This window comes from Carlito syrichta, unplaced genomic scaffold (assembly GCF_000164805.1).
Source record: "Carlito syrichta isolate Samal-C Ts95f unplaced genomic scaffold, Tarsius_syrichta-2.0.1 Scaffold314704, whole genome shotgun sequence".
NCBI lineage: Eukaryota > Metazoa > Chordata > Mammalia > Primates > Tarsiidae > Carlito > Carlito syrichta.
The window spans coordinates 266,815-293,867 of NW_007258800.1; the positions used below are offsets into that span (position 1 = coordinate 266,815).

At 43.8% G+C, this 27,053-nt stretch overlaps 1 protein-coding gene across 1 annotated transcript in view; it reads left to right on the forward strand.

The window, feature by feature from the left end:
* IL17RD (interleukin 17 receptor D) overlaps window positions 1-26,836 on the forward strand; it is a 42,029-nt gene extending 15,193 nt beyond the window's left edge. The window contains exons 2-13 of the mRNA XM_008071750.1: window positions 3,443-3,500; window positions 8,403-8,528; window positions 12,295-12,413; window positions 12,946-13,066; window positions 16,412-16,456; window positions 16,558-16,709; window positions 18,085-18,150; window positions 19,192-19,246; window positions 20,670-20,780; window positions 21,695-21,879; window positions 24,831-25,773; window positions 26,514-26,836. Of these exons, the coding sequence (XP_008069941.1) occupies window positions 12,949-13,066; window positions 16,412-16,456; window positions 16,558-16,709; window positions 18,085-18,150; window positions 19,192-19,246; window positions 20,670-20,780; window positions 21,695-21,879; window positions 24,831-25,773; window positions 26,514-26,626 (1,788 nt within the window). The 5' untranslated portion in view covers window positions 3,443-3,500; window positions 8,403-8,528; window positions 12,295-12,413; window positions 12,946-12,948 and the 3' untranslated portion in view covers window positions 26,627-26,836. The remainder of the gene's footprint in view (window positions 1-3,442; window positions 3,501-8,402; window positions 8,529-12,294; window positions 12,414-12,945; window positions 13,067-16,411; window positions 16,457-16,557; window positions 16,710-18,084; window positions 18,151-19,191; window positions 19,247-20,669; window positions 20,781-21,694; window positions 21,880-24,830; window positions 25,774-26,513) is intronic.
* The last annotated feature ends 217 nt before the right edge of the window (window positions 26,837-27,053 follow it).

Below are 27,053 nucleotides of genomic sequence, written 5' to 3' on the forward strand. Positions count from 1 at the left end.
ACAAGTATTTTTAATCATCAGCTCATTAAATATCAAAACCATAGTAGCTAAAAGTTTGAGATCGTTTCCTGAAGAACAGTTTACAAAGCTGTTGACCAGCTTTTAAGTTACCTTATCTGTTTTCTCATAGTGTGGGCCCTTATTGGAAGCCCATAAATCACCGTGTAACACCAAGCTAGGTTCTTGGTGCATATTACCTGGCTTAGTTATGCACTCATTTATTCAGGCAGAAAACTAATATTTATCAAAGGCTGATTATGTGCCAGGTCTAGGACTGTGGAGTAGGGGTCTAGGGGCTGTTTTCCTGACCACTCTGTCTTCCGTCTCTCTTCCTCCAATCCAACCTGTGTGCTTAGCAGAGATGGAGTTACTGGGCCACCCGTTTCCCACCATGGCCATCAGTAAGAATGCATTTTTTAGTCTGGTGGTCAGTGCCTTCCACTCCTTTGCCATGACCTATCCCTCTGCCCCATATCCCACAGTCTTCTAAGGTTCTGGATGCTGGAGAGAGATCATACCTGGGAGATGCACCTCCTGTGGTAGGGGAGAAAGCACAGTGACAAGGGATCACTTCTAGGTGTGTGTGGGGGGGTGACAGCACATGCTATGTGTGTGACATCAGGATGTATTTCATCTGTATTGCAGGTGAATGATTTGAGTGAGTCTTAGCTTTCAGTTGCTAATGTAATAAATCACCACAGGGCTTTGAGAGACCGAGGCAAGTGGATTGCCTGAGCCTGTGGGTTTGAGACCAGCCTGGGCAACTTGACAAGACCTCATCTTTACAATAAATCAAAAAAATTAGCTGGGTGTGGTAGTGCACTCCTGTAGTTCCAGCTACTTGGAAGACTGAGGCATAAGGATCGCTGGAGCCCAGCAAATTGACGCTGGAGTGGCTGTGAGTGTGCCACTGCACTCCAGTCTGGGCGACAGAGTGAGATTCCAACTCAAAATAAATAAATAGCCACAAACTTAGTGGCTTAAAGTGACACAAATTTGTTATTTTACAATTCTGGGTCAGAAGTCCAAAATGAATCTTAATGCAGCTAAAATCAAAGTGTTGGAAGAGCTAGCTGCTTCTGAGGCTGTAGGGGAAAATTCATCCCTTATCTTTTCCAGCCTCTAGTGGCCACCTGTATCCCTTGGCTCATTAGCCCCTCCCACCTCCATCTTCAGCACAGGTACCTCACATCCATTTCTCTCTCTGTCTCTCCCCCACCCTTTACCCCCTCCACCCTATCCCACATGGGGCTTACCTGGATAACCCACAATACTCTCCCTGACCCAGGATCCATAAACTTAATTACATCTGCATAGTCCCATTTGCTATGTAAAATAACATAGTCACAGGTTCAGGATGAGGATGTGGACATGTTTTATCTACCATGAAGGGTTAAAAAAACAAACAAACATTAGTGATCTGTGGGCTAACCCTGGGTACACTGATGCTTAGGTGGCTTCTGAGGGTTCTGGAGCAGCTGAAGCATTATTTGGGTATAAACCAAGGACTGCCCAATGGAGCATCTGTCACGCATATGCTGACAGACGCGTGAGGACTTGCAAGAGTAAGGACTTGCAGGAGTGAAAGGTCTTTACAGTGCACATAAGAAATGGTACCTGGGATGGTGTCTCTTGCTTCTGAGCTTCATGACTAGGCTTGAATGGTCACAGGGTCATTTGGTCTCTGATTTTCTGTGGAATTGAAATTAACATTTTGCATCTACCTCTCCAGAATTGCCATGCTACTCAAATTATGGGAATGAGTAAGATGCTCCTATCAAGTGAGTAGCAGGCAGACTGATGTGTTAGGAACACAGTGAGATAAGGGCTAGGCTAAAGCAGGCAGCCCCCAATGGGCGGGGGGTGGATATGGTTTGGGGGTCTTGAGCTTTGGTCTTGGGCAAAGACCAAAGGTTGTGGGGGATTGGATTGCTTCCTGCCTGATTGTGTTACTCTGTTCTCCACCATCTGGAGGTTGGGCAGCCTGTAGTTGCACAGATAGTGGCCTTGTCCTTATGGGGTTATGGATGCTCTTAGGGTTTTATTAAGGGAACAATACTTTCCAAAGCAATTCAGTTCAGGTGAAGAATTCTGAAAATTGTGTATGTGGAAAAGAGGGTTGCAGGAGGAAAGCTGAAGAAGGAAGGTAAACCAGGAAGAAGGAAACCCCAGTAGATTGTGAGTTGGTACGCTATGTTGATTTGGGTTTTGTGTGCCTATTCCTCACTTTAGAGTGGTGTGTGTATGTGTGTTTGTGTGTTTGTGTGTTTGTGTTCGTGTGCTCCTTCTGTTCAGCTGTGCTTTTCCAAAGTCCATGTATATCTGAGCTCGGGGATACAGTTTCAGTAGGCATGCCTGGCTTCAGGGTAAGCAGTGTGAACATGCCTGTAGCATATGGATGTGATGGGGTTGTGGCCTGAAGCCCTGGGCTCCATCAGAAGTGTTCTCCACATTGTGTCTCAGTTTAACAACCTCCCATTAATACCAGGCTGCCAGCATATGGTTTCCCCCAACATCCTCCTTGTTAAGTGGAAACTTTAGCTGTGTGGTTGGAATATTTTCCCATCATTTAGCATTTCAGAATTAACATATTTTGGATAATTCTGCAATTAATACTAAATGGCACATTTGCAGATTATTACAGAAACAGTTAAATCAGAGCCGGTAAATCTGTGGCTGCTTTTCCCATGATGGGTAAGTGGTAGGTTAGGAAAAGGTGAGGTCAATGGGAGGATTCCGGGTCTCCCTCTGTGGATGCTATAATTAAAGTGGGAAGTCTGGCAGAGTTGCTGGCCTTGCTATTAAGAGTGCAGATGGCTAATGGCCACATCACCAAGAGTTAAGAGTTAGACCTTTTAAAGTCTTTTTTTTTTCTTTTATGACCCACCCTATGTACTCCAAGCATAGGTATGGATGCAGTGAAGAATTTTCTCATTAAAAGTAACAGCTTATTCCCACACTCATTCCCAGTCTTGGAATGAGAAACCGGTTTCCTCAGACATGAGGAATTGCGAATCTGTCGTGTCTTAATAGAGCTTGCGGATGAGGGCGTCTGGAGTAGGCAAATTTTATAACCAATCAATGCTCAAAGTGGATCTAACTGGAAGGGCTCCAGCTGGCAGCTTTTGGTCTGTCTCCCAATTTCACTGTTAATGAATTATTATTTAACCCCTAAACATAGAACAGCCTGCTTCTATTGTTTTAGGGGAAGTGAGTGCTCATGATCCCTGTGGCTTGGCAGTCAGGAATCGCCAAGGCTGGTGGGAGTTTGGAAGTCGAAGGGCCATGGAGTGAACAGAAGGAGAGTGGGGACGAAGCTCAGGGGCTGGCATGACCCTGGGTTTCAGTTGTATTGTGTGTATGTGGAATCTGGGGGGGGGGGGCCTGTGCCAGAACAGCAGATTGGCCTCACTCTGCATCATGTTCTCTTGTTTTCCCACAGGGAGTGGGGCCAACCAGCAGAAACAGTGGGCTGCACAACATCACCTTCAGATATGACAGTAAGTAACTGACTTGACTGCTGAAGAACGGAGCGCTCTCAGTCATCTAAAGCTTACACAGTTGTGCTTAATCAAGGACATTGCAAGCTGTGGGCTTGACGAATTTTCTGAACCTGTTCGGGTTTGTCAACAGAGCTAAAACAGCTCAGTTTCAGTTAAGCCACTCATGTACTTGAGAGCTTGAACAGGTCAAGTGTCTTCCGTAGTGTTCAGAAAAGGTATGTATGGAGATTTTCCCTGAGTTTCTCAGGACTTAGCTATGTTCGTTCTTAACGAATGCAGATGCCAGTAGGTCCCACAAGGGTACATATGAACAAAGCTGCCCCAGTGCAGGGTGCTAGGGAAAAATGGGGACTGTGGCAAACGGATATCCCATGCCTCGTGCCTGGTCTACAGGGAGCATTGACTCCTTGATTCCAGTGTATTGTGGCCTTGAAGAATTCCCACTGTGAAGGTAGCCAAATGTGATATCCAAGAATCGTGGGAAATCTGTATTTTTGTATAAATATTTTAAAATATTGGCAGTTATTTTTAAAATTTCACAAACAGAGTGGACCAAGTGAATCTGAGTCCCAGATTGGCCCTGAGGTCCCCAGTTGGCCTGAGTTCCAACCCCAGTTTTCCACCTATGGGCTTTGTAAGCTGTGCAGGTCATTTGATTTCTCCAAGCTTCAGTTTTCTCATATAAAATAAAGATGAATTTCCTTCTCCTAGCATCCTTTTGAGGCTTAAATGAGGTAATCCTTATACTGTTTGACTTGGTAGCTGGCCTGTGGTGTACACTCAGCAATTGATACCTGTGAATATCAGAAGTCAGTCCAACTAGACTTGGAAAATAAGCACCATTTTTGTTCTTTCAAAAAGTGTGACTTTTATTTTTTTATTATTATTATTTTTTTGAGTTGGAGTCTCACTCTGTCGCCCAGACTGGAGTGCCGCTCCCGGCCATTGCAGCCTCGACCTGCTGGGCTCTAGCGAACCTTCCGCCTCAGCTTTTCAAGTAGCTGGAACTACAGGTGCACGCGACCATGCCTGGCTAATTTTTTGATTTATTGTAGAGATGAGGTCTCGTCAAGTTGCCCAGGTGGGTCTCAAACCCGCGGGCTCAGGCAATCCACTCACCTCGGCCTCCCAAAGTGCGGGATTACAGGCTGAGCTACCGAGCCCAGCCAAAAAAAAGTGTGACTTTTAATGGCTGAATTGTTTTCTAAGGGCATGGAGGTGGTGCTTTTTCTGATTTAACATAAAGGGCCCCCTCTAAGCAGCTGCTTTCATTCATAAGAAGGTGGTTGTATAGAATTGTGAGCATTTTAGCCTGTGAGCCATAACTTATAAGTAAAAGAAACAAATGGGAGCTTGACTCATCATATTTAGTGACTTCGTCAGCTGATTCATCTCTTGGATAGGGTTACGAATCAATGTAAGGGGCTTAGGCCACATTGAGGCCTCTGGAATAATCACTGCTAAAGCAGTGGTTTTGAGGTTGTGGCTACAATCTAACAATTTTAAGATACCAATTTGTGTGTCAGATTCACGCCCACAGTGGCTGGCGTGGGTGTTTTTAGGTTACCACTGAGGGCTTACATATGCAACTCAGACACGAACAGTGGGAGTATGTGCATGTTCTGGGTAAATGCTGGGATGGTAATGAAAGATTGGCATGTCCATGATACTTGATTCAGCTAAGTAAAGACATGTGTAGGGAATCTTTCTTTGAGTTAGAAAGTTAATTACTAATATGTGCTTTTGGTCCTGGCAGATCTTGTATTACATTCAAGAGTTCAAAATTTTCCAGTCAGCTGCAAACAAGCATTTGCATCTCTAATTTAATATAGGGTTTGTGAAGGAGGATCTCTACCTGCAAAACTTTAAAGTATCTTATTATTTTCTTCATGATATTAAATATTTGGCCCATGTGCCTATGCCTGTCTCTTAGTCATTACTTTCTTTTTAATTTTTCAGCATTTATTTAGAATTTAATTTACAGCTTGCATTGATCTCTAAGACATTTGAAGCTCAGTTGCATTTTGGCAAAATGTCATGTGGGCATAAAGTTTTTGTAACCAGAATCCAAAACTTTAAACTTCCTAATAATTGGATCCAGGCTGTATTAAAAAACATAGTGTTTTCCACTGAAAAAGATATTTCTCTCTTCCATAAGGAAGTTCCTGTTATTGTTCAGTTGACAGGTTACTAGTTCTGTTTGAAATAGCTAAGAACCAATTACTGAGTTTTCACCAAAATTACTAAACTACAAAATCGTGTTTTCCTATTCCTTTGTCATTTAACGTGATAAAGGAACAAAATATCTTGCCATTAAGTCAAAACTAAATTTTACAAGTTTCCCTGCCTCCTCTGACTTTGCGTTCCATGTTTCTTCTTTAGACTCTCAGGGTATGCCTGAGTAGATTATAATAAATTTTCTTAATTTTTGGACTTTATATTTGCATAATTATGTGTACAGAACCCCAAAGAGTGTTAATCTTGGCATTAGAAATGAACAAAGGAAAAAAAACACCCATGGTTTGCTCTTGTTATGCATCTTTTCAGAGCTATATGAGCCAAAAGTTTCTCTCATTTTAGACCTCAAAAAATGAAAATATTGACACTTCACAAGTATGATAGGCGCTTGTCTGTTTTCACATTTGAGAAACTGGTCTTAGCCAGAATTTTTGCAGACTGAACACCACTGATGTTAGTAGCAGTACGCACTGTACTGATGATAGAGTGGCAAGAGCTGTTGGAGGCTGCTTTCAGTCCGGCCCTGGGCTGGTCAGTGATGGGATCCTAAGCCACCTAACTGATCTCTCATAGCTGCAGTTTCCTAATTTGTGCATGAGGGTGTTAAACCAGATGTTTAAAAACTTTTTTCTTAGTCTAAAATTATCTTCTGCACCCTGAGAACACATGTGTATTGCTTTGAGGGTGAATTTTCATCAGAAGCAGAATTTGGTTTTATTAATTATTAACATCCTTTCAAAAGAAGTAATGTTGAAATGTAAAACATGAATATTTTTGAAGCAGGTGCACCTGTGTAGTTAGGGAAGAAACAGGACACAAAGCAATATGGAGGATGGAGTTTTTAAAGTGGGGGTGGGCCAGGCATGGTGGCTCACACCTATCATCTTAGCACTTTGGGAGGGAATAGTGAGAGGATTGCCTGAGTTCAGGGTTTCGAGATCAGCCTGGGCAACATGGCGAGACCCTGTCTCTACAAAAAATAAATCAAAAAAATAATTAGCTGGTCGTGGTGGCATGTGCCTATGGTTCCAGCTACTTGAAAGGCTGAAGCGGAAGGATTGCCTGAGGCTGGTCAAGGCTGTGGTGACTGTGAACATGCCATTGCACTTCAACCTGGATGACAGAGTGAAACTTGACTCAAAAAAAAAAAAAGTGGGGGTGGTGGTGCATTTTTGTGTCTGTGTATTATACTTTAATAACAAGCTTAGAAGGAGTAGTATTACATGCGTATTAAAATAAGGCATGGGGAGGTGTTCACTAGAATGTTTATTATCACACCTCTGTGTGGTGAAAGGTTATAAATGATTTGTCACTTTTCTTATATTCTTTCATGGCTTTCAGATGTCTCCAATGAATATTTTTAGTCCTTAAAATGGGAAATGTGCAGTAAGTACAGTTTACAGGGAGACTCTGCAACTGACTCACTGAGTTTCTTAGAAAATGCCCCAGAATGCTTCACCTCAAAGAAAAAACACCCAGGCTTCTCACTGGATAGGTTTGGACATTTGATGAAACTGATGACCTTTTGTAGCAGATACTAAAAGTGTAATCATGGAGAAAGAAATGGTGATGAAGCAGTGTAAGAATTGTGAGTGGTGTCTGCTGGGGATGGCTGGCGGTTCTTCTTGCAAGAATGGCCAGAATAGCTCACAGCCATTCTCTGAAGTTGCAGCTCGATTCTGGCTGAAAGTTTCTGGCAGCTTTTTAGGAAACTTGCATATTTTGAAGGTGTATTTAGCAATAACAGGTGGTGCAGCTGCTCACATGGTTGTGGCTACATTGACAGGCGGCAGTGAGTAACGTCCTCAGACAGAATTAAAGATTGATGTGGCTTTTGATTTTTTTACTAATGTGGGCCCTTGTGATTTAGTGAGGATTGTGGGTGTCTTTGATGACACATGGTATCTTGGAACCAAAGTTTTACCTTGATTGATGCTAGTTAACCTCCTTATCATTCAGTCACTAAGTTAGTACCTTGTGTATATACTAACTAGGTTTTTAATAGTTTTGCTATGAATCATTCCTCCTGTGGATTCACATCTGAATGTCAGTTTCTTTCCCCCAGTTACCTTGCTCTCTAGGTTTCTCCTAAAAACCAATAAAACCCAGGTTAGCCAGCCATTATTTTGTTTCAGATCACTCTTTAATGCTGAGAACTGGTTGAATTGATGTAAATAATTGTTGATTTAGGCATCGTGTCATGAGAGTAAAAGAAAGTTAATGCCAATAGCCGGGTGTGGTAGCGCAGCCTTCCAGCTGAGGCGGAAGGATCGCCAGAGCCAAGCAGGGGCTGCGGTGACCGGGAGCGTGCCACTGCACTCCAGTCTAGATGACAGAGTGGGACTCCAACTCAAAAAAAAAAAAAAAAAAAGAAAGTTAATGCCAGATACACATACAAACTCCACACTTTATATAATCTTCCTAACACTGTCCTGGAATTTAACTCGGGGGCGTGGGTGGGTGGTTCTATAAATAAATAAACCCCTCTGTAGCATTTTATAGTTTCCCAAGCAGTAGTCAACCTCTGATGTCCTATTTGAGCTTTTAAGGCGCATATCTTTAAACAGAATGGATTTGCCCACTGTCAGACATGCTTTGTGTAATTTGACAAGATGAACCTAAAATAAAAATTTAACTGTTCTCATTCTTCTACCTCTCTAGATTGTACTACCTACTTGAATCTGGTGGGGAAGCACGTGATTGCCGATGCCCAAAACATCACCATCAGCCAGTATGCTTGCCATGACCAAGTGGCAGTCACCATTCTTTGGTCCCCAGGGGCCCTTGGTGAGTGGTTAAAAATCGAGTCCATGGTGGTGACCTGGGTGTCTAGTGCCTAGTGCAAGGGTCCCACATGTTAGGGCCTTCAGGGGCCAGGCAGGTCTTGATGTGAGTGAAGCTTAATGTTGCATTGGACAGACACAGATACACTTTGCACTTTGTCATATATACTTGCTGGGCATACACATGGCTTGAGGCTGTGCTCCCATGGTCTTTAGCTACCTTAATTATTATTCAGAAAAATGAGGACTGAAAAAAATAATTGTGTATGAGTGATAAATGGCACTGAGGCATGGCCTCTCTATGTCTCAGCAGTAATAGGGGAGCGGGGGGCAGAGGTGCCAAGGAAGCCCATGGTCCATCCAAGGGTGTAATGGGTCTAGGGTCCAGCATTGGCAGTTTCTGTGGACACAGGGACATGTGGGTCCAGCATTGGCACATGTTGTGATTTTTCAGGAAAATCTCAGTTTTTATGAGAAACTATGAAATCAATGCATTTTAAAATGTTGGCAGCTAATTTTTATTTAAAACGGAATTTGTATTTAAACTATGGGCCAAAAAACCCAAATAAAAACAAACAAAACACAAAAAACAAAAAACCTGGATTATCTGGCCAGGTTCAGGTTGAGGCTAAATCTGTTTGTCCTCTTGAATGAATTGAGGATACACAGGAAAGAATGGACTAGTCAAGCATAGGACATGGAAAGGGATCATGTGTTCAGATGGTCCTGGGTTTGAACCCAGAATTGAACCCAGGTTTGAACCCAAGGCATTGAATTCTGGCTGAGCACCGGCTTCCCCATCTGTAACATGAAGAGGAGAACTGCCTGTGGTTAGAGATGCACACAGTACGTGCACATTTTCAAAGAGAGTCCTCAAAGCACCATGGCTGCTGTTATGATCAGAGTCTTGTTCTCAGGCCTGTTCCTTTGACTTTGCCATCTGATCTTACAAGTTTTTAGAAACTGGCCAAGGGAGAAGTAAAATAAAGTCTGAATTTCTTAATCTGAACAGAATAAATTTCAGAAGAATTGGATTGAAGGAGGGCTGAGTGCAGGGAGAGGGGGGATGGAGCAGACCCATGGGCCGAGCCACTTCGCTACATAAATACTTCTGGATTTTCCAAAAATAATATTATCTTAACATTTAAAGATAAAAACATTCTCTGTGGATAAAAGGGAAGTGATCATTCCATGTAAAGCTTAAATGGTTAAGGGGTTCGCCTGACGAATTGCAGGCTCCCTCGTAGAATGAAAGTGAGAGATGAGAGCTGGTGGTAGGAAAATTGGCACATGGAATTGTGAGGGCAGAAGGTTGAGTTTTTCCTGGATTGTAATCTATGGTGGGGGTGGCTGGGCAAGTTCTATCAGTTTATATCAGGTTCTATCAAGGAAACTGACTGGAAAGTAGAAAAAGCATGTTGAGTTAAGATCACCAGCCCAAAACCAGACATTTCCTGGGTTTGAATCCCACCTCTGTCATTTCATTCCTGTGTGAATCTGGACAATTAAGTTTCCTTCTTTTTTTTTGAATTGGCATCTCACTTTGCCGCCCAGGCTGGAGTACAGTAGCATGCTCTTGGCTACGGCAACCTCGACCTGCTGGACTTAAGTGATCCTTCCACCTCAGCCTCCCAAGTAGCTAGAAGTACAGGCACATGCCACCACACCTAGCTAATTTTTTGATTTATTGTAGAGATGAGGTCTTGCCAAGTTGCCCAGTTCTTGAAACCGTGGGCTTAGGCATTCCTCTCGCCTCCGTCTTCCCAACTGCTAGGATTACAGGTGTGAGCCACCACGCCTGGCCAGTTCACTTCTATAAACCTCAGTTTCTTCATCTGTAAAATGGGGCAAGACCCATTCTCCTATAGTTTTGTGAGGATTTGATGAGATTAAATGATGGGAAGGAGAGCTTATTAAGTTCTTTCATGGGAAGCTGCGCTATAAAATTGCTAATCATTATACAACTGCAAGGTGTTAATAGTATTATGGTGTGTCACAGTGATAAAGGAATTACATTTGCTGCCTCTATCCTATCCCAAGATTTGGCATAGTGGTTTTTAGGCTAGTGTTTTAAAAATAAGAACAAGACTCACCCATTCCCACATCAGGTGATGAACTTATATGTAATTGTGAGATGTAGTTGTTAATCATACTAACCACCTGGCTTTTGTTAAACAATAACTCTAGGAGCATTGCATAAATTAAAACATAATAGCCAGGCACAGTAGCTCAAGCCTGTAATCCCAGCACTTTGGAAGGTACAGGCGAGAGAATTGCCTGAGCTTAGGGGTTTGAGACCAGCCTGAGCAACATGGCGAGACCTCGTCTCTACAATAAATCAAAAAATTAGCTGGGTGTGGTGTCACATGCCAGTGGTTCCAGCTACTTGGAAGGCTGAGGTGGAAGGATCTCCTGAACCCAGTAGGTTGAGGCTGCAGTGGCCATGGGTGTGCCACCACACTCCAGCCTGGGCAACAGAGTGAGACTCCGACTCAAAAAACGAAACAACAGCATAATAGAAATATGAAGAATTTGTTCAAAAAATTTTTTTTGTCCCAAAAGGCAAGTTCCTGTGAGATTTAAATAGTTGTTGGTCTAAAGACCTCGTATCTCATCACTGTGTCTGAATCTTGGGCTGTTGGTCAGCTGGCTGTCACCCTCTCATGAAGATTTGTAATAGAAATACACATGGCAGAGTCAGTACTGGTGCAACCCAAAAATGTGAAGCTTTAGTTGTTGCTCTTCTGTTCTACCCACCATGAAATATGTATTCTTCATCAAATAATTATAGGATTGGAGATCCTATTCGAAAGACTAAAATATTTCCCTGGCCTTTACCATCAATAAATTTCCCACCTGGTTAATTGCAGTCTGTGTAATTACTTTTGCCCTGGGAGGGGAAGGGTTGAAATATCTCCTTGTGTAGTGTTGAGAAAGAATGTGAAATCGATATCTCGCCAATTGAGGCAGGCTTTGGGGATCTCCAGCTGCAGTTGGACCACTCCAGTCTCCATGGGATACACAGCCCCAGTGCTGGCTCTTGTGGCCATCAGAGCTTAATCCTTTTGAAAGCATCTAGTCGGACGTGCAGTGGGGGGAGTTCAGGTGGCAGGAGGCTGGGCTGGTGCCTTTCAGCGGCGCTGTGGGTGTCTCAGAGCCTCTGAGGCTGTATGAAGAGCACATACTGGGCAGCCCTTGGGTGTCTGCCTTTCAGGCATGATTAGAGCAAGAACCGCTTTGTAAATCACATAGACATTCCCCTAAGCTATTTAATCTCTAGCCTTGGAACCCCTTGGGTGCAGACACACACTTTGTTGGGAATTTTGTACTTTGCTCAGTGAGACATGCCAGAAATATAGAACTAAAACTTAAAGTGGAACCATGGTTTAGGGGGATTCCCTACTCAACATTGATAATTATTATTAGCCGAATATACCCTGTTATATGTTCCACTGCAGACTTTTATGATCAATTGTAACTTGAGTCTAAATATTTGAACCCAAATGCCACAGAGGCAATGAATATTTGTGAAATGGCTGGCTGGATTAGAGATTAATTAATTAGTAATGGTGGGGCAAAGAAAATCACCTGTTCTGTACCAGAGGAATGTGGGGTATGTGTTTTTCCTTTCTATGGACTCATACACTGGCCAGAGTAAGAATTCCTTTAACTCTGATGTGTAGGTAGAGAGGACAGTAATCTTGGAGGAAGGAAAATGTATTCAGAAGTAATTAGGTTTGCTTTTAATAAAAGCATTCTGCTTTACTTAGGCATCGAATTCCTAAAAGGATTTCGGGTAATACTGGAGGAGCTGAAGTCGGAGGGAAGACAGTGCCAACAACTGATTCTAAAGGACCCAAAGCAGCTCAACAGTAGCTTCAAAAGAACTGTAAGTCATACTCAGGGAATGTGCTCCTGAAGACACACCATTGTTCTGGGGGTTTGAATGGTCTATTGAAAGTCTGAAATTGGAGAAGGAGGGGCTGTGGGGTCCACCCCGCCCACCAAGGTGGGCAACACTCTGAATCTGCTCCAAGCCTGCTCCACACTCCCAGGAAAACTCTTCAGCACCTCTCTGTGGTAAACATACCTCTCGGGTTACCGCCTGAGCAGTGATCTGGAAGGTGCCTTTGTGCTCTGAAGAGTGTATGTGGGCTCCTCCTCCCCTCCAACTCTGAGGTTCAGTGTTAACAAGCCATGGCTTCCTTGCCAAAGAACAGACAGCATCGTCCATCTTCATGGTTAGGGATTGAAACCTAAACTTGGTCCAGAAAATAGATCTGACTTCCTGCCTCCCTGGGGCATGTCCGCCAGCTCTGGAATTGTGTCTGGGTGACAGGTGGGTTAGGAGTGAAGATCTTGTGTAGGTGGAGGGCTGAATAATTTCTCCATGACGTCAGGTGTTTTTTGTTCCCTTTTAGGGAATGGAATCTCAACCTTTCTTGAATATGAAATTTGAAACGGATTACTTTGTAAAGGTTGTCCCTTTTCCTTCCATTAAAAATGAAAGCAATTATCACCCTTTCTTCTTCAGAACCCGTGGTGAGTATGGTCTTTCCTGCCTGATTCCTACAAGGAGACTTTTTTCCCTGCTTTTAATGATTTTTCTAGAGATATGTTCAAGAACACCAAATATTGATATAAAATAAGCATGGCAAGCAAGAAAGGCATCCAGGAAAAGTATTCAGAAAAGCACTTTTTAGAATTAAGGTTAGGCCTAGGCACCACTCCTGGCTTGTTCTAGAACAGACTTTTTTTTTTGAGGATGCTGTGACCGCCACTAAGGCAGCCATGTGGCTGGGCGCAGTGGCTCAAGCCTGTAATCCCAGCACTTTGGGAGGCCAAGGCGAGAGGATTGCCTGAGCTCAGGGGTTTGAGACCAGCCTGGGCAACTTGACGAGACCTTGTCTCTACAATAAATCAAAAAATTAGCTGGGTGGGGTCATGTGTGCCTGTAGTTGCAGCTACTTGGTAGGCTGAAGTGGAAGGATTGTCTGAACCCAGCAGGTCGAGGCTGTGGTGGCCATGAGTGTGCTGTGTCACTCCAGCCTGGGTGACAGAGTGAGACTTCAACTCAAAAAAAAGAAAAAGACAGCCATGTATTACCAGGCACATGGTGTGCTCCTGTAATCCCAGCTACTTGGGAGGCTGAGACAGGAGGATCCTTTGAGCCCAGAAGTTCTAGGCCAGCCTGGGCATCACAGCAAAACCTCATCTCTAATTAAAAAAAAAAAAAAAAAAGCCAGGCACAGTGGCTCATGCCTGTAATCTCAGTGCTTTGGGAGGCCGAGGCAGGAGGATTGTTTGAGCCAGGAGTTTGAGACCAACCTGGGCAGGACAGCGAGATCTCATCTCTATTTAAGAAAATTTAAAAATTAACTGGACATGGTGGCATACACCTGTAGTTACAACTACTTGGGAGGCTGGGGTGGTTGGATCGCCTGAGCCCAGGAGGTCGAGGCTTCAGAAAGCGGTGACTGTGCCACTGCACTCCAGCCTGGGTAACAGAGTGAGACCCTGACTCAAAAAATAATAATAATAGTAAAATTAAATTAAAAGGACAATCACATATCAAAATAATTTGATAAAAATAAAAAATAGGAATAAAGGTGCATGGTAAAGGGTAGAAGCATGAAATAATTCCATCTTTTTTTTTTGTTGAGTTGGAGTCTCATTCAGTCGCCTGGAGTGCAGTGGCCACTCCCAGCCACCGCAGCCTTGACCTGCTGGGCTCCAGTGATCCTTCCGCCTCAGCCTTCCAAGTAGCTGGAACTACAGGCGCGCGCTACCATGCCTGGCTAGTTTTTAATTTTTATTGTAGAGATGAGGTCTCGCCAAGTTGCCCAGGCAGGTCTCAAACCCGCAGGCTCAGGCAATTCATTCACCTCGGCCTCCCAAGGCGTGGATTACAGGCTGAGCCCCCGAACCCGGCCTAATAATTCCAACTTTTACATGTCATCAGGAGGATGACTTGTCATTTTCAGGATTAGTTTAAGAAAATTAAGCACAAGCCCAGCGACCACCTCTTTCTAGAAAGTTTTATTTTAATTATTGTTATTTTATTATTTTTTTCCTTCCACCTCAATCTTTCAAGTAGCAAGGACTACAGGCGCACACTACCACCTCCGGCTAATTTTAATTTTTTTGTAGAGATAAAATTTTTGCATGTTGTCCAGGCTGGTCTCAAACTTCTGGGCTCAGGCAATCCACTCACCTCAGCCTCCCAAAGGCGCGGGATTACAGGCTGAGCCACCAAGCCCGGCTAATTACTGACTTCAAACTTGATGGCCAGTCACCCAAAAACCTGCAGCACCTCCCCCTTGCCTTCCTGTTCATCTTTCTGTCTGACATTCCAGGCCTTGCACAGTCCAGTCTTATCTGCCATCCTCAACCCCCTCCTTTGTGGTCTGGTTGCAGTCATCATCCGCTATGAGGTTTTGTTCTCGATTCCAGCCTACATCAATGTTTTTCTTTTCTTTTTTTACATCAATGTTTTCTTTTGCAGAGTTCTTACTGTGTCTGTTTTCTATGAAGCAAAGTTATTTATAAGAATTGGGCTTATTTTCTTAGTTAAAATAGGATTCCGTAGGGCAAAGACTGTATGTATGTTACAACATCTCTTGATGCCTTGCACATGATAACCAGTTAGAGGATTCAAAGAATGTGCTTATGAAAACTTCGCCAAAATCAAAATTAGCATAGTTTAAGACTAATTTTTCATTGAAACTGAATCAGTGTGTCCATCTGAGGGTGAGGCGGAAGAAGGGGATATGCTCCTGGAATGCAGACATTTATCACCATTTCAGGGCATTGTGGCTTTGATGCTGCCTTAATTTTCTTGGCATTATATGGACACTTCCCAGAAGACACTGCCTGAGTTAGCAGCATGGCATACTGGACTATGTTGTATTGTCTCTCTCATTGTGTTATTTGTTGTTGTTTTTTTTGGGGGGGTTCTTTATTTTAAAGATGTGGGGTACAATTCAGGGTTATGTATACAAGTGTTCATTATGCAGGTACATGTTTTTTGTTTTTTTGAGTCAGAGTCTTACTCTGTCAGCAGGCTGGAGTGCAGTAGCACACTCACGGCCACCTCAGCCTCTACCTGCTGGACTCAAGTGATCCTTCTGCCTTAGCCTTCTAAGTAGCTGGAACCACAGGCACGTGCCACCACATCCAGCTAATTTTTTTTATTTATTGTAGGGACAGGTCTCACCATGTTGCTCAGGCTGGTTTCAAACCTCTGAGCTCAGGCAGTCCTCTCGTCTCTACCTTCCAAAGTGCTGGGATTACAAGTTTCAGCTACTACTCCTGGCCTCATTGTGTTTTTATCACATTTTAATTCTGTTTCAAAGCGACTGACTTTGGTACCTTGTTTTTAGTGCTGACCCTGCTACCTAGTAGATGCCTGCATGCATTTTAAAATCCATCAAAAGACTTTTAAATTAGAACATTGCTGAGGGTTAAAATAATCCTGCAGCAATTACCAGGACCACTAAAGTTCTCATGTACCCAAACACCTCCACAACTGGGCTGGGGCTGGCATTTGCAGCTGAAACAGAGCCTCCATGTGACTGTAGCATGAAGAGTACTGCTGCCTTTGGCCACCAACCTTGAAATTATGTAATGTTTGACAAGCTTTCAAAATCTGGGTGACTTTACACTGTTTCCATTTATGTGGCATAAAGTGAATTGCGTTAATATTTTTATATTGTACCATTTAAATTTTCATAAGAGACAACTGTACTGTAGTGAAAATCACTGTTGAATTGATATATTTATACCTCTTCCAGCGACCTGGTATAGTATCTTTATATTTTATTGAATTATTGGGCAAGGAAAATGTCAAAGTGTCCTAAAACTAAAAATGTGTATCTCTCTTAATAGCCTGTGACCTGTTGTTACAGTCGGACAACTTGGCTTGTAAACCCTGTAAGTAAAGGTATTCTTATCTATCGAGCCTCAAAGTGTTGCCACCATGATGGTGTTGGGGTGGCCTCTGGGTGCTCACTCTGGGTCCTACTTCCTCCTAGTCTGGAAGCCTCGGAACCTGAACATCACCCAGCACGGATCAGACATGCAGGTGTCCTTTGACCATGCACCACACAACTTTGGCTTCCGTTTCTTCTATCTTCATTACAAGCTCAAGCATGAAGGACCTTTCAAGCGAAAGACCTGTAAGCAGGTAAGCTCTCAGGTGTGCATAAAGGAATACCGCATGTTTTAAAGTGACTCCTGGGCCACTGGAATTTAGGTGACTCAATGTTAGCATTAGGCTTTCTTCGTTGGTTCTCAGCAGTCATTAGATACTCCAGAACATTATTACTGGGTATGTCTCATGGCCATCTTGCCATCATCCTTCACTCTCTAGTTATCTACACCTTGGCTATCCTGGTAGTGGTGTAGCCTGGTAAAAAGTATTGCCAAGGAATCAAAAAGAATTAAGCACTTCCTGCTTGTCCTATATTATAAACATTCATCAGGTTCTCACTGTGTGGCAGGAATGGAACTTTCTGTCTTGAATCCTTACTATATGAAACCGAAGCTGCTGACATCCCCATTTTACAGATAGGGAACTGAGACTCAAGGAGGTCACCTGGCCTGCCTAAGGCCACAAAGCTAAGTAAGTGGAAAAACAGATCTAGGAGCCAAACTGCTAGCAACTCAGTGGGCACTGGTTTTACAAGCAGGCCAAGGTTAAGTAGAAAACTCAGTAACCAAGTTTTTAAATTGTGGGCAGTCAGAGGAGTGGGGGATATTCACGAAAGCTTACAGGACTACCAGATCCCCTCTTGTGAGCACCAAGAGAGGTTTTAGTCAAGGGTGGCAAAGCCCAGTACCTTACTAGACATGCTCCTGTGTGTGTTTGGGTCTGTCATAGTTTTGCTTTCCTACTGACTGTCACCTCTATCACTGACTGAATGCGACCTGCCTGTGTTAAAATTATGGCAAGTAAAATATGTACAAATACAGACAAGCAATTTCTTTCCCCAACCTTTTATTAAGTAAAGGTTATTCAAACTAGTTTATTTGTCTTCAAATCATATATTCCTGCTGAGGGCGACACCACTAAGCCTAAAAGTTCAGACAGCATATAGCAGATAAACACAGTTGCTCTCTGATCTGATCACACCTTCTGAAAACTATGATTGAAACTGGTGGCAAGTTTTCTTCAGCTCTGGGGAAGAAGTGGTGTCCTGCTGACCTTTTTCAAAGAAGTAAGTTTTGGGTTTTTTTTCTGAGTCAGAGTCTCACTCTGTCACCCAGGCTGGAGTACAGTGGTCTGCTCATGGCCACCACAGCTTCGACCTGCTGAGTTCAGGCAATCCTTTACCTCAGCCTTCCAAGTAGCTGAAACTACAGGCGTGTGTCACCACACCTGAGTAAATTTTTTGTTTTATTGTAGAGATGAGGTCTCACGATATTGCCCAGGCTGGTCTCGAATCCCTGGGCTCAGGCTGTCCTTTTACCTCAGCCTCCCAAAGTGCTGAGATTACAGACGTGAGCCACCATGCCCAGCTAAGAAGTAAGTTTTTAAAATGTTCTTTGTGTCTTTGCAGGAGCAAAATACAGAGACAACCAGCTGCCTTCTTCAAAATGTTTCTCCGGGGGATTATATAATTGAGGTATGTAAAACTTAAGAAAGCCTATTATTAATTCTACAGAATGAACCTAGTTCGTGTAGAATTCCAGCTGTTGACAACACTAAAATTTCTGGGCATTGAAGGTGTGCAGTTATGTTTTATGTGGTTCTTAACATGCTTCTTAAAGTTTATATGTAATTGATTTTGTCTTTTAATTAAATATTTCAAATAGATGTTTTTATGTAACCATACAGTCTCTGTATAATCATGATTTAAAATCTATATAGTATTCCTTTATACTACAAAGATACATTTTTAAAGATTTAGCTTTAAAATTATTTTAGTATTAAAACAACAAAATAAAAGTTATGTCCATTACTTCTGAGTATACTTCTCTAGGGTTTGTCTTGCTGTTCTTCTATATATGTATACATGAGTTGCAAATACTGCTTCAAAGACTGTGTAAATGAAATATTTATTTTCATTTTTTTTTTAAGATTACTTTTCCAGTATCAAGTTGGTATTGCAAAAATAGGAGTAACAGAAAATTAACAATTTGTCCATAGCCCACTATTCAAAGATAACCAATATGTCTTAATATTTTGGAAGCAGCACCTAGTTCTTGCATTCTTATGCAAGAACTAGGTGTCATATATAGCTGTATTTAGTTTTGGACTGACACACCTTCTTAAAGCGTTCATAGAGTCCCAGTAAAATCAGTGGATAGATGCCAGTTTAACTGAAAATTGTTAGAATGTGGGACTCACCAGCTGACTTCTTCAATGACTAAACAGCCTTTTGATTCATGAATGGAAACATGATGAAGTTTATTTAGAGTGTTCAGTTGGTAAAGCAGAGACAGACCTGAGAATATTTAATGCTTGGTATCAGCCTGGCAGATGCTTATAGGCAGCAGCAGCAGCTCTCTTTTTCATCAGCCATTCTTCACTACTTGCCTCTCACCCCTGACCCTCACTGATGGAAAAATGAAAGAAATCACCATTTTCCCCACTTACCTGGTAGACATAATTTTTTGAGGTACTATCACGTAAAAAAAAATAATAAGCATTCTCTGTTTTGCAGTTGGTAGATGACACCAATACAACAAGAAAAGTGATGCATTATGCCTTAAAGCCAGGTAGGTATTTTTTGTTTGAAATTTTGGCTCTAGACTATTGTTAACCAAAGTATCTGATACTTTCTGTACTTCATGGTTTACAAAAACAAAACAAAATTTGGCTCCACTCTCTTAAATGATGTTCCATCAAATCTGACTTTTTCTTCTACCCTAATGTAGATGCCTGGAAGATCAAAGCCAGTGTGGGTGTGTATAGCTGGGACAAAATAGTCAGTTGTCTTCTGAAGAAAAGTGGTGGGAGGGGAGGTTTCCTTAGGCAAAATTCACTTAAAGGTATTTAGTGTCCCAGCAGACATTGAATTGGTCTTTACAACTATTTCTCTTTTGAGACACTGATTTTCTTTTGAGTCTGAGTCTCACTGTCGCCCAGGCTAGAGTGCAATGGCATGCTCACAGCTACTGCAGCCTCTACCTGCCAGGTTCAGGCGATTCTTCTGCCTCAGCCTTCCTAGTAGCTGGAACTATAGGCACATGCCACCACGCCCAGCTAATTTTTTGATTTATTGTAGAGATGAGCTCTTGCCAAGTTGCCCAGGCTGATCTCGAACCCCTGGGCCCAGGCAATCTTCTCACCTCTACCTCCCACAGTGTTGAGATTACAGGCATGAGCCACCGCACCTGGCTTCTATAACTGTTAAAAATGAATTGTTGAGTCCTTTTATAATCATCAAACCAGCACTAGAGAAAGATGGTTGTGGGATTCTAGAACCTACTATGCAGCTTATGTTTAAAAAGAAAAAAGAGGCTGGGCTTAGTGGCTCACTTGGCCTCCCAAAGTGTGATCCCAGCATTTTGGGAGGCCAAGGTGAATGGATTGCCGGAACCCACGGGTTCGAGACCAGCTCTGGCAACTTGACAAGACCTCGTCTCTACAATAAATAAATACATAAAAATTAGCTGGGCGTGGTAGTGTGTGCCTGTAGTTCCGGCTACTTGGAAGGCTGAGGCAGAAGAATCACCGGAACCCAGAAAGTCGACGCTGGGGTGGCTGTGAATGTGCCACTGCATTCCAGCCTGGGCGACGGAGTAAGACTCCAACTCAAAAAAATAAAAAATAAAATAAATAAAAAGAAAAAAGAGGGGCTGGGTGTGGTGGCTCAAGTCTGTAGGGAGGCCAAGATGAGAAGATTGCCTGAGTCCAGGGGTTCGAGACCAGCCTGAGCAACTTGATGAGACCTCGTCTCTACAATATATCAAAAAATTAGCTGTGCATGATAGCGTGTGCCTGTAATTCCAGCTACTTGGAAGGCTGAAGTGGAAGGACCGCCTAAGCCTAGTAGTTTGAGGCTTTGGTGGCAGTGAGCATGCCACTACACTCTAGCCTGGGCAACAGAGTGAGACTCTAACTCGAAAAAAGAGGCTATTTCTTTTTGAATCTGTTGCACTGCTTAAGTTTAAAAGCTTTCCCTTTGAAATTTCCTAGTGCATTCGCCGTGGGCTGGGCCCATCAGAGCCATGGCCATCACCGTGCCGCTGGTTGTCATATCGGCATTTGCAACACTCTTCACTGTAATGTGCCGCAAGAAGCAACAAGGTATCTTTTTTTTGTAGCCTATTTTTTTTAATCAATTTTTTTATTATGATGTTGTGGGGTACAGTTAAGGGTTAGGTATACAATTACGTTTCATTCAGGCACCCTACAACAAGGTATCTTATGTGCCATGTCCTTCCAACAAGGGCCAGACCAGGGGTTGCTGCCAACAGACCGGGAAACTTGGGAGTACCTGGTTCCTACAGGCTGGCATCTGGGAAGCCTCATAGCTCCAACTCAGTTCCATGGCTACTGTTGTTGCCAGAAGTAAGATATTTGGCTTTTAACCTCAGGAGCCACTAAAAGGACAGGCATAATTCTGTTTTCAAACATAGGATAGTAAATTTAAGGGCATAAAGGAAGTGTGAAGTATGGGTAAGGATATGATAGGGTCCGCTTATTTATGTAAGTGAGGTGTTAAGAGAGAGCCTTCTGGGGAGCTGGAAATGATCTGTATCTTAGTCTGGGTGGAGGTTACACAAGTATGTACTCACATAAAAATTCATTAAGATGTACACTTAAGATTTATGCACTTTACTTTTGTAAACGACACCTCAAAAACTCTTTTTTTTTTAAAGGTTAGGTCTGACGATGCTTAATTGTTCTAATAGGTGCACTTGGCTGCAAGATCCAGTTCTGAGTGCTCTGCTAACCGGGTTGGCCCCTGTAGCATTTCTTGGCTTGTCGAAGGTCAATTTCAGGTTCAGAACAAATTTTGATCATTTGTTGCTCCACTGCAGAAATCAGCTGTCACATTCCCAGCGGTGATTCGGGGGCTAATGGAATTGGGGGACTGAGACTGCTCTCGATGGACATGTCAACTGTTCCTTCTCGAAGACAGCATTGGGTTCCAAATTTTAGGGAACAAGACAAAGTGTTGCTTGTAGGTATCAACCCTGTCTTCTTTTCCAATTTAGAAAATATATATTCACATTTAGATGAAGAGAGCTCTGAGTCCTCCACATACACTGCAGTACTACCCCGGGAGAGGCTCCGGCCGCGGCCGAAGGTCTTTCTCTGCTATTCCAGTAAAGATGGCCAGAATCACATGAATGTTGTCCAGTGTTTCGCCTACTTCCTCCAGGACTTCTGTGGCTGCGAGGTGCGGAATCTAAAGTCTCTTCTCTTACCTTGAGCCAGTATACTTGCCCTGTACTCTCTCCCCACTGCCTTCTCTCCTCCAGGCCTCTTTTGGTGACATCTGCCCTTGACTAGTGCTGTAGCTTCCAAATTGAAGATGGTCTTATACTCTTCTTTCAGTCTGTTCTACCCAGCACCAGCATGAAATGCATCATAACACTTAGTTCTGACCCTAACACATTCCTGCTCAAAAGCCTTGAATGGCACCTACCTGGCAGAAAGTTTGTATAAACGTTAAAAAGACTAACTAGGATGGGTGTGGTGGCTTACACTTGTAAGCCTAGCAAGGTGAGAGGATTGTTTGAGCCCAGTCTAGGCAACATAGTGGTACCTCATCTCTACAAAAAAATTGGACAGGCATGATGGCACGTGCTTGTAGTCCCAGCTACTCTGAAGGCTAAAGTGGAAGGATCACCTGAGCCCAGGAGGTCCAGGGTGTAGTGAACCATGATTGTACCGCTGCATTCCATCATGGGCAACAGAATGAAACTCCAACTGAAAAAAAAAGATAAATAAAAATGAAAAATAAAACAGACCAGCAGCTGCCTTGGGAACATGCAATCCGGGTTGAGGGGAGTCACTCAAGACATCCTGGTAAGCGTGTTCAGAACAGAAGCCCCACTTGGAGGATTACAGAGAGAATAGCAAGTAAGCAATGAGTTGACAGTTATTTGGGGGAGTTTTACTAAGAAGAATGAAGAATGAAGCTGCCATTGGAGGGGATCTTGGAATCCAGTGAGAAATGATCAGCAAATGGCTCTGTGAGGCCGTTCAACCATTGACTGGTACAAAGTCTGGGGAAGGGAGAAACTGGTGATGCAGGAAAAGGCAGTGGCCAGAGAGAACTAGGAAGGAGGAAGGAGGACTCCCAGAAAACAATAATGTGTCAGGTGCTTAAATTATCTGCTCTGGTTTCTTAGCTGTTCCCTAGTTAAGCTGTTAACATGTAGCTTTTCTATAATGTCAGTGTTCATTTTTAGAATGAAACCTAAAGCCTTTATAGATGATACAGACTATTTCTTACATATGCAAAAATTGTACAATCACTGTAAGTTATTTTTTGCTTTGGAACTGCCCATGGGCGTTTCTCAGAATCCTTCTATGTGGTGAGGCTGCCCCCTCGTGTCCATAAAACATATTTACTAGGGTGGCCCAGTTTCCCCCTGCATGGAAGCCATGATGTTGGCAGATCACCTGCTGAAAGAAAACTGCCCTCTAGTCGTGTGGTACACACTGCCTTCATATAGAGCAGACAACCCTGTTTGCTCTACTTCGTAAGTATTTAGCCTCTGGGGAAAACACTCTCCCAATTGTGAGTGTAATACTTACAATGGAAAATTTGGAAACTAAAGAGAAAAAAAACCACCAAAATTTAGAGACTAGAAAAGGATGACAAAAGTTGCCTGTAAGCTGGGTGCAGTGGCTCAAGCCTGTAATCCCAGCACTTTGGGAGCCAAGGCAAGAGGATTGCCTTAGTTCAGGGATTTGAGACCAGCCTGGGCTATTTGGTGAGATCTCATCTCTACAATAAATCAAAAAATAAGCTGGGCATGGTAGTGTGCACCTGTAGTTCCAGCTACTTGTAAGGCTGAGACAGAAGGATCACCTGAGCCTAGCAAGTCGAAGCTGCGGTGGCCTCGAGCGTGCCACTACACTCTAGCCTGGGCAACAGAGTGTAACTCTCAAAAAAAAAAAAAAATTGCCTGTAATCCCATCCTGGAGAAGGAAGAGCTACAATTAATGCTTGGTGTATTTTCTTCCTGTGTTTTTGTGTAAGTGAACTCATACATGCAGTTTTGCCTTTTGGGCAGATTGAAATGATTTTTTGCTGTATGTTAATCATTTTGTGACTATTAGTAGTTCTATTTAAGTTGCAATTTTAAATGGTTACAAGATCCTCAATATTGATTCACCATAATTGAGTCAGTACAAATTATTAAACATCTCAGTAGTTCAATAATGCCTCATTTCTCATGACTTCCAAGGATAATGGAATTGCTGGGTTAAAGACAGGAGCTTTTAAAAAAATGCTTAGCTTTTAGCATGTATAATGTTAGCAAAAATTAAGGAAAGTATAAGACAATTCAGGATTATTTTCAGCAAATGGATGTTTTCTTCCCTTTGGTAACATCTTAGAGCAGAAGATTTCATTTCAGAATGCCCTTCCATTGTAAGAGACTGGCTGTTGGGTTGGATCATAGGCATTAGGAATTAGTTTCCAAACTATAGAAGGAAGCATACCAACACAGTCACCAAGAAACTATTTTCTACAGAATCAGATGAAAGTGACCTGAGAAGGGGAAGCCCTCTGAGGAAACTATGCATGTCTGGTTTTCTTTCCTTTGTCAGGAACCCTACCACCCCCACCCTGCCTCCCAGAACCCCCTTGGAGTTAGAGGCTTTGTCAATTACAGGCCTTGTAGAGATGTGACCCTGTAGACCTCTGTGAAGCCATGGAGGAAGGTGTTGGGCACTCCCCAGTGAGTTAGCAAAAATGGTCATGTTACTGCAGTTCTCCCCTCCAGCTGATGACCAACCGGTAAACAGCATGACACAGTTCCTCTGTTCTGTGTTCTCCACCACACAATAGTTTACCTTGAGGATGTATGTGACTTGGGCAGGCAGCAAAAAGCTCTGTGCTTCTGTCACTTCACCTGTAGGGCAGGAGTGGTAGTGACCCTCCATAATGCTAAAATGATGGATGGCAAGTCTTTGCAGAGGGATTGGGGTATGACCATCACCTCAGCTGTTCCTCAGTACAGGGTAACCTGGAGCCCACACACAGCAATGCTAACAGTGGTTAAGGGACAGATGGTGTGACCTCCTTCTGACATTCCCGTTCTTGTTACCCACTTCTCCAGACTCCTGAGAGCATTCTGTATCGGTGAATGAGGTGCCCTGTTTTCTTTCCAGGTGGCTCTGGACCTGTGGGAAGACTTCAGCCTCTGTAGAGAAGGACAGAGAGAATGGGTCATCCAGAAGATCCACGAGTCCCAGTTCATCATTGTGGTTTGTTCCAAAGGAATGAAGTACTTTGTGGACAAAAAGAACTATAAACACAAAGGAGGCGGCCGAGGCTCAGGGAAAGGGGAACTCTTCCTGGTGGCCGTGTCGGCCATCGCTGAAAAGCTCCGCCAGGCCAAGCAGAGTTCATCGGCGGCACTCAGCAAGTTCATCGCCGTCTACTTTGATTATTCCTGTGAGGGAGATGTCCCAGGCGTCCTGGACTTAAGCACCAAGTACAAACTCATGGACAACCTTCCCCAGCTCTGCTCCCACCTACACTCTCGAGACCCGAGCCACCAGGAACCGGGGCAGCATCCTGGTCACGGCAGCAGAAGAAACTACTTCCGGAGCAAGTCAGGCCGCTCCCTGTACGTCGCCATTTGCAACATGCACCAGTTCATCGACGAGGAGCCAGACTGGTTCGAAAAGCAGTTCATTCCCTTCCATCCTCCCACGTTGCGCTACCGGGAGCCGGTCCTAGAGAAGTTTGACTCGGGCTTGGTTTTAAACGACGTCATGTGCAAACCAGGGCCCGAGAGCGATTTCTGCCTAAAGGCCGAGGCAGCTGTTCTTGGGGCGACTGGGCCGGCCGACTCACACCCGGAGAGTGCACATGTGGGTCTGGACGAAGACGTGGAGGTCCAGCCGGCTCCTGACGGCAGCGCCGTCCTGCAGCCCTTGCTGCACACGGTGAAGGGCGGCAGCCCCTCGGACATGCCACGTGACTCGGGCATCTATGACTCGTCTGTGCCCTCGTCCGAGCTGTCTCTGCCGCTGATGGAAGGACTCTCCACGGACCACACAGAAACGTCTTCCCTGACGGAGAGCGTGTCCTCCTCTTCAGGCCTGGGTAAGGTGCCGTTGGGTCCAGTTCCCGATACAGGCCACAGCCTTTGGCCAAGCTTCTGAAATCCATCAAAGTGATGTTCTAATTTTGGTGCCAACTGATTGGGCAGCAAAGCCTGATGAGAACACAACTCCTTTGATCATTTTATTTATCCCAGGTAATGGGAGTACCCACATGCTTGAATTACAGAAATACTGATGCTCAAGGGATGTTGTGCAGCTTGTCACATGTGCATCATGTCACCTTTCTAAACTCCAAAAATGTCAGAATTCCAAAACAGATCGGACCCCAAGGGTCTTGGATATGGGTCTGTAGACCTGTTTCTTTGTTGAAACCTGTTGTGTTCACCACCCCCTATTGTCCTTAAAGCTAAATTTACTGAACCTGGGGTTCGTGGGTACAGTATTCTTTCCATCCTAGCTCAGCAAAGCCCCCCCTTGGTGGGCTATGTGGGAGGGCCCACTTCTAAAGGGAGCCACGCAGGGTGCTATCTCAGGCTGTTGCTTACCATGCCTGTAACTAGTTGGAATCATACATTCAAACCCTTGATCCTCAAGAAAGGTCTCTTCCTTCCTTAACTAAAGGAGCTAGAACCTGCTAGGAGGATAAGCATGCCCCATCTTGAGCTGGTTGGGATGCCTGCTTCATTTGTGTAAAGCCCATAGTTCCATTCACATTCTGGTGTGAGCACCTAGTCCAGTGAAATGCAATGACTGTGATTCTCTCCTCTCTTCTCTCCTTAGGTGAGGAGGAGCCTCCTGCCCTTCCTTCCAAGCTCCTTGCCTCTGGGGTGTGCAAAGCAGACCTTGGTTGCCACAGCTACACTGATGAACTCCATGCAGTTGCCCCTTTGTAATGAAACGAAAGAGTCTAAGCATTGCCACTTTAGCTGCTGCCTCTCTCTGATTCCCCAGCTCACCTCTGGTTGTGTGGCCCACTTGGAGCTGAGGTTTCATACAAAGATATTTGGAGGGAAATTCTGGCCAGTGCTTGCTCCCCCTTACCCCAGCCCTCAACCAGATATCTTGGCAAAGTGTCCAGTTTTCTAAAACCGTGTGGAGCTCTGGAAGGCATGCACCAGGTCTGACAACAACTTGCCACTTTAGGTCAGCCCTTGGATCAGAGCCTGTTGGGGGAGGTAGGAAGGAAATGTGTAAAGAGAAACAGGGAAATACCTGCACTGATCATTCAGACATCATTGAGCTCCTACAAAGTTTTCCTGTTTACTGTTGGCGTTTTGGAAGAAGCACTTTTAACATCATTAGAGCCACAGAAATCAAGTG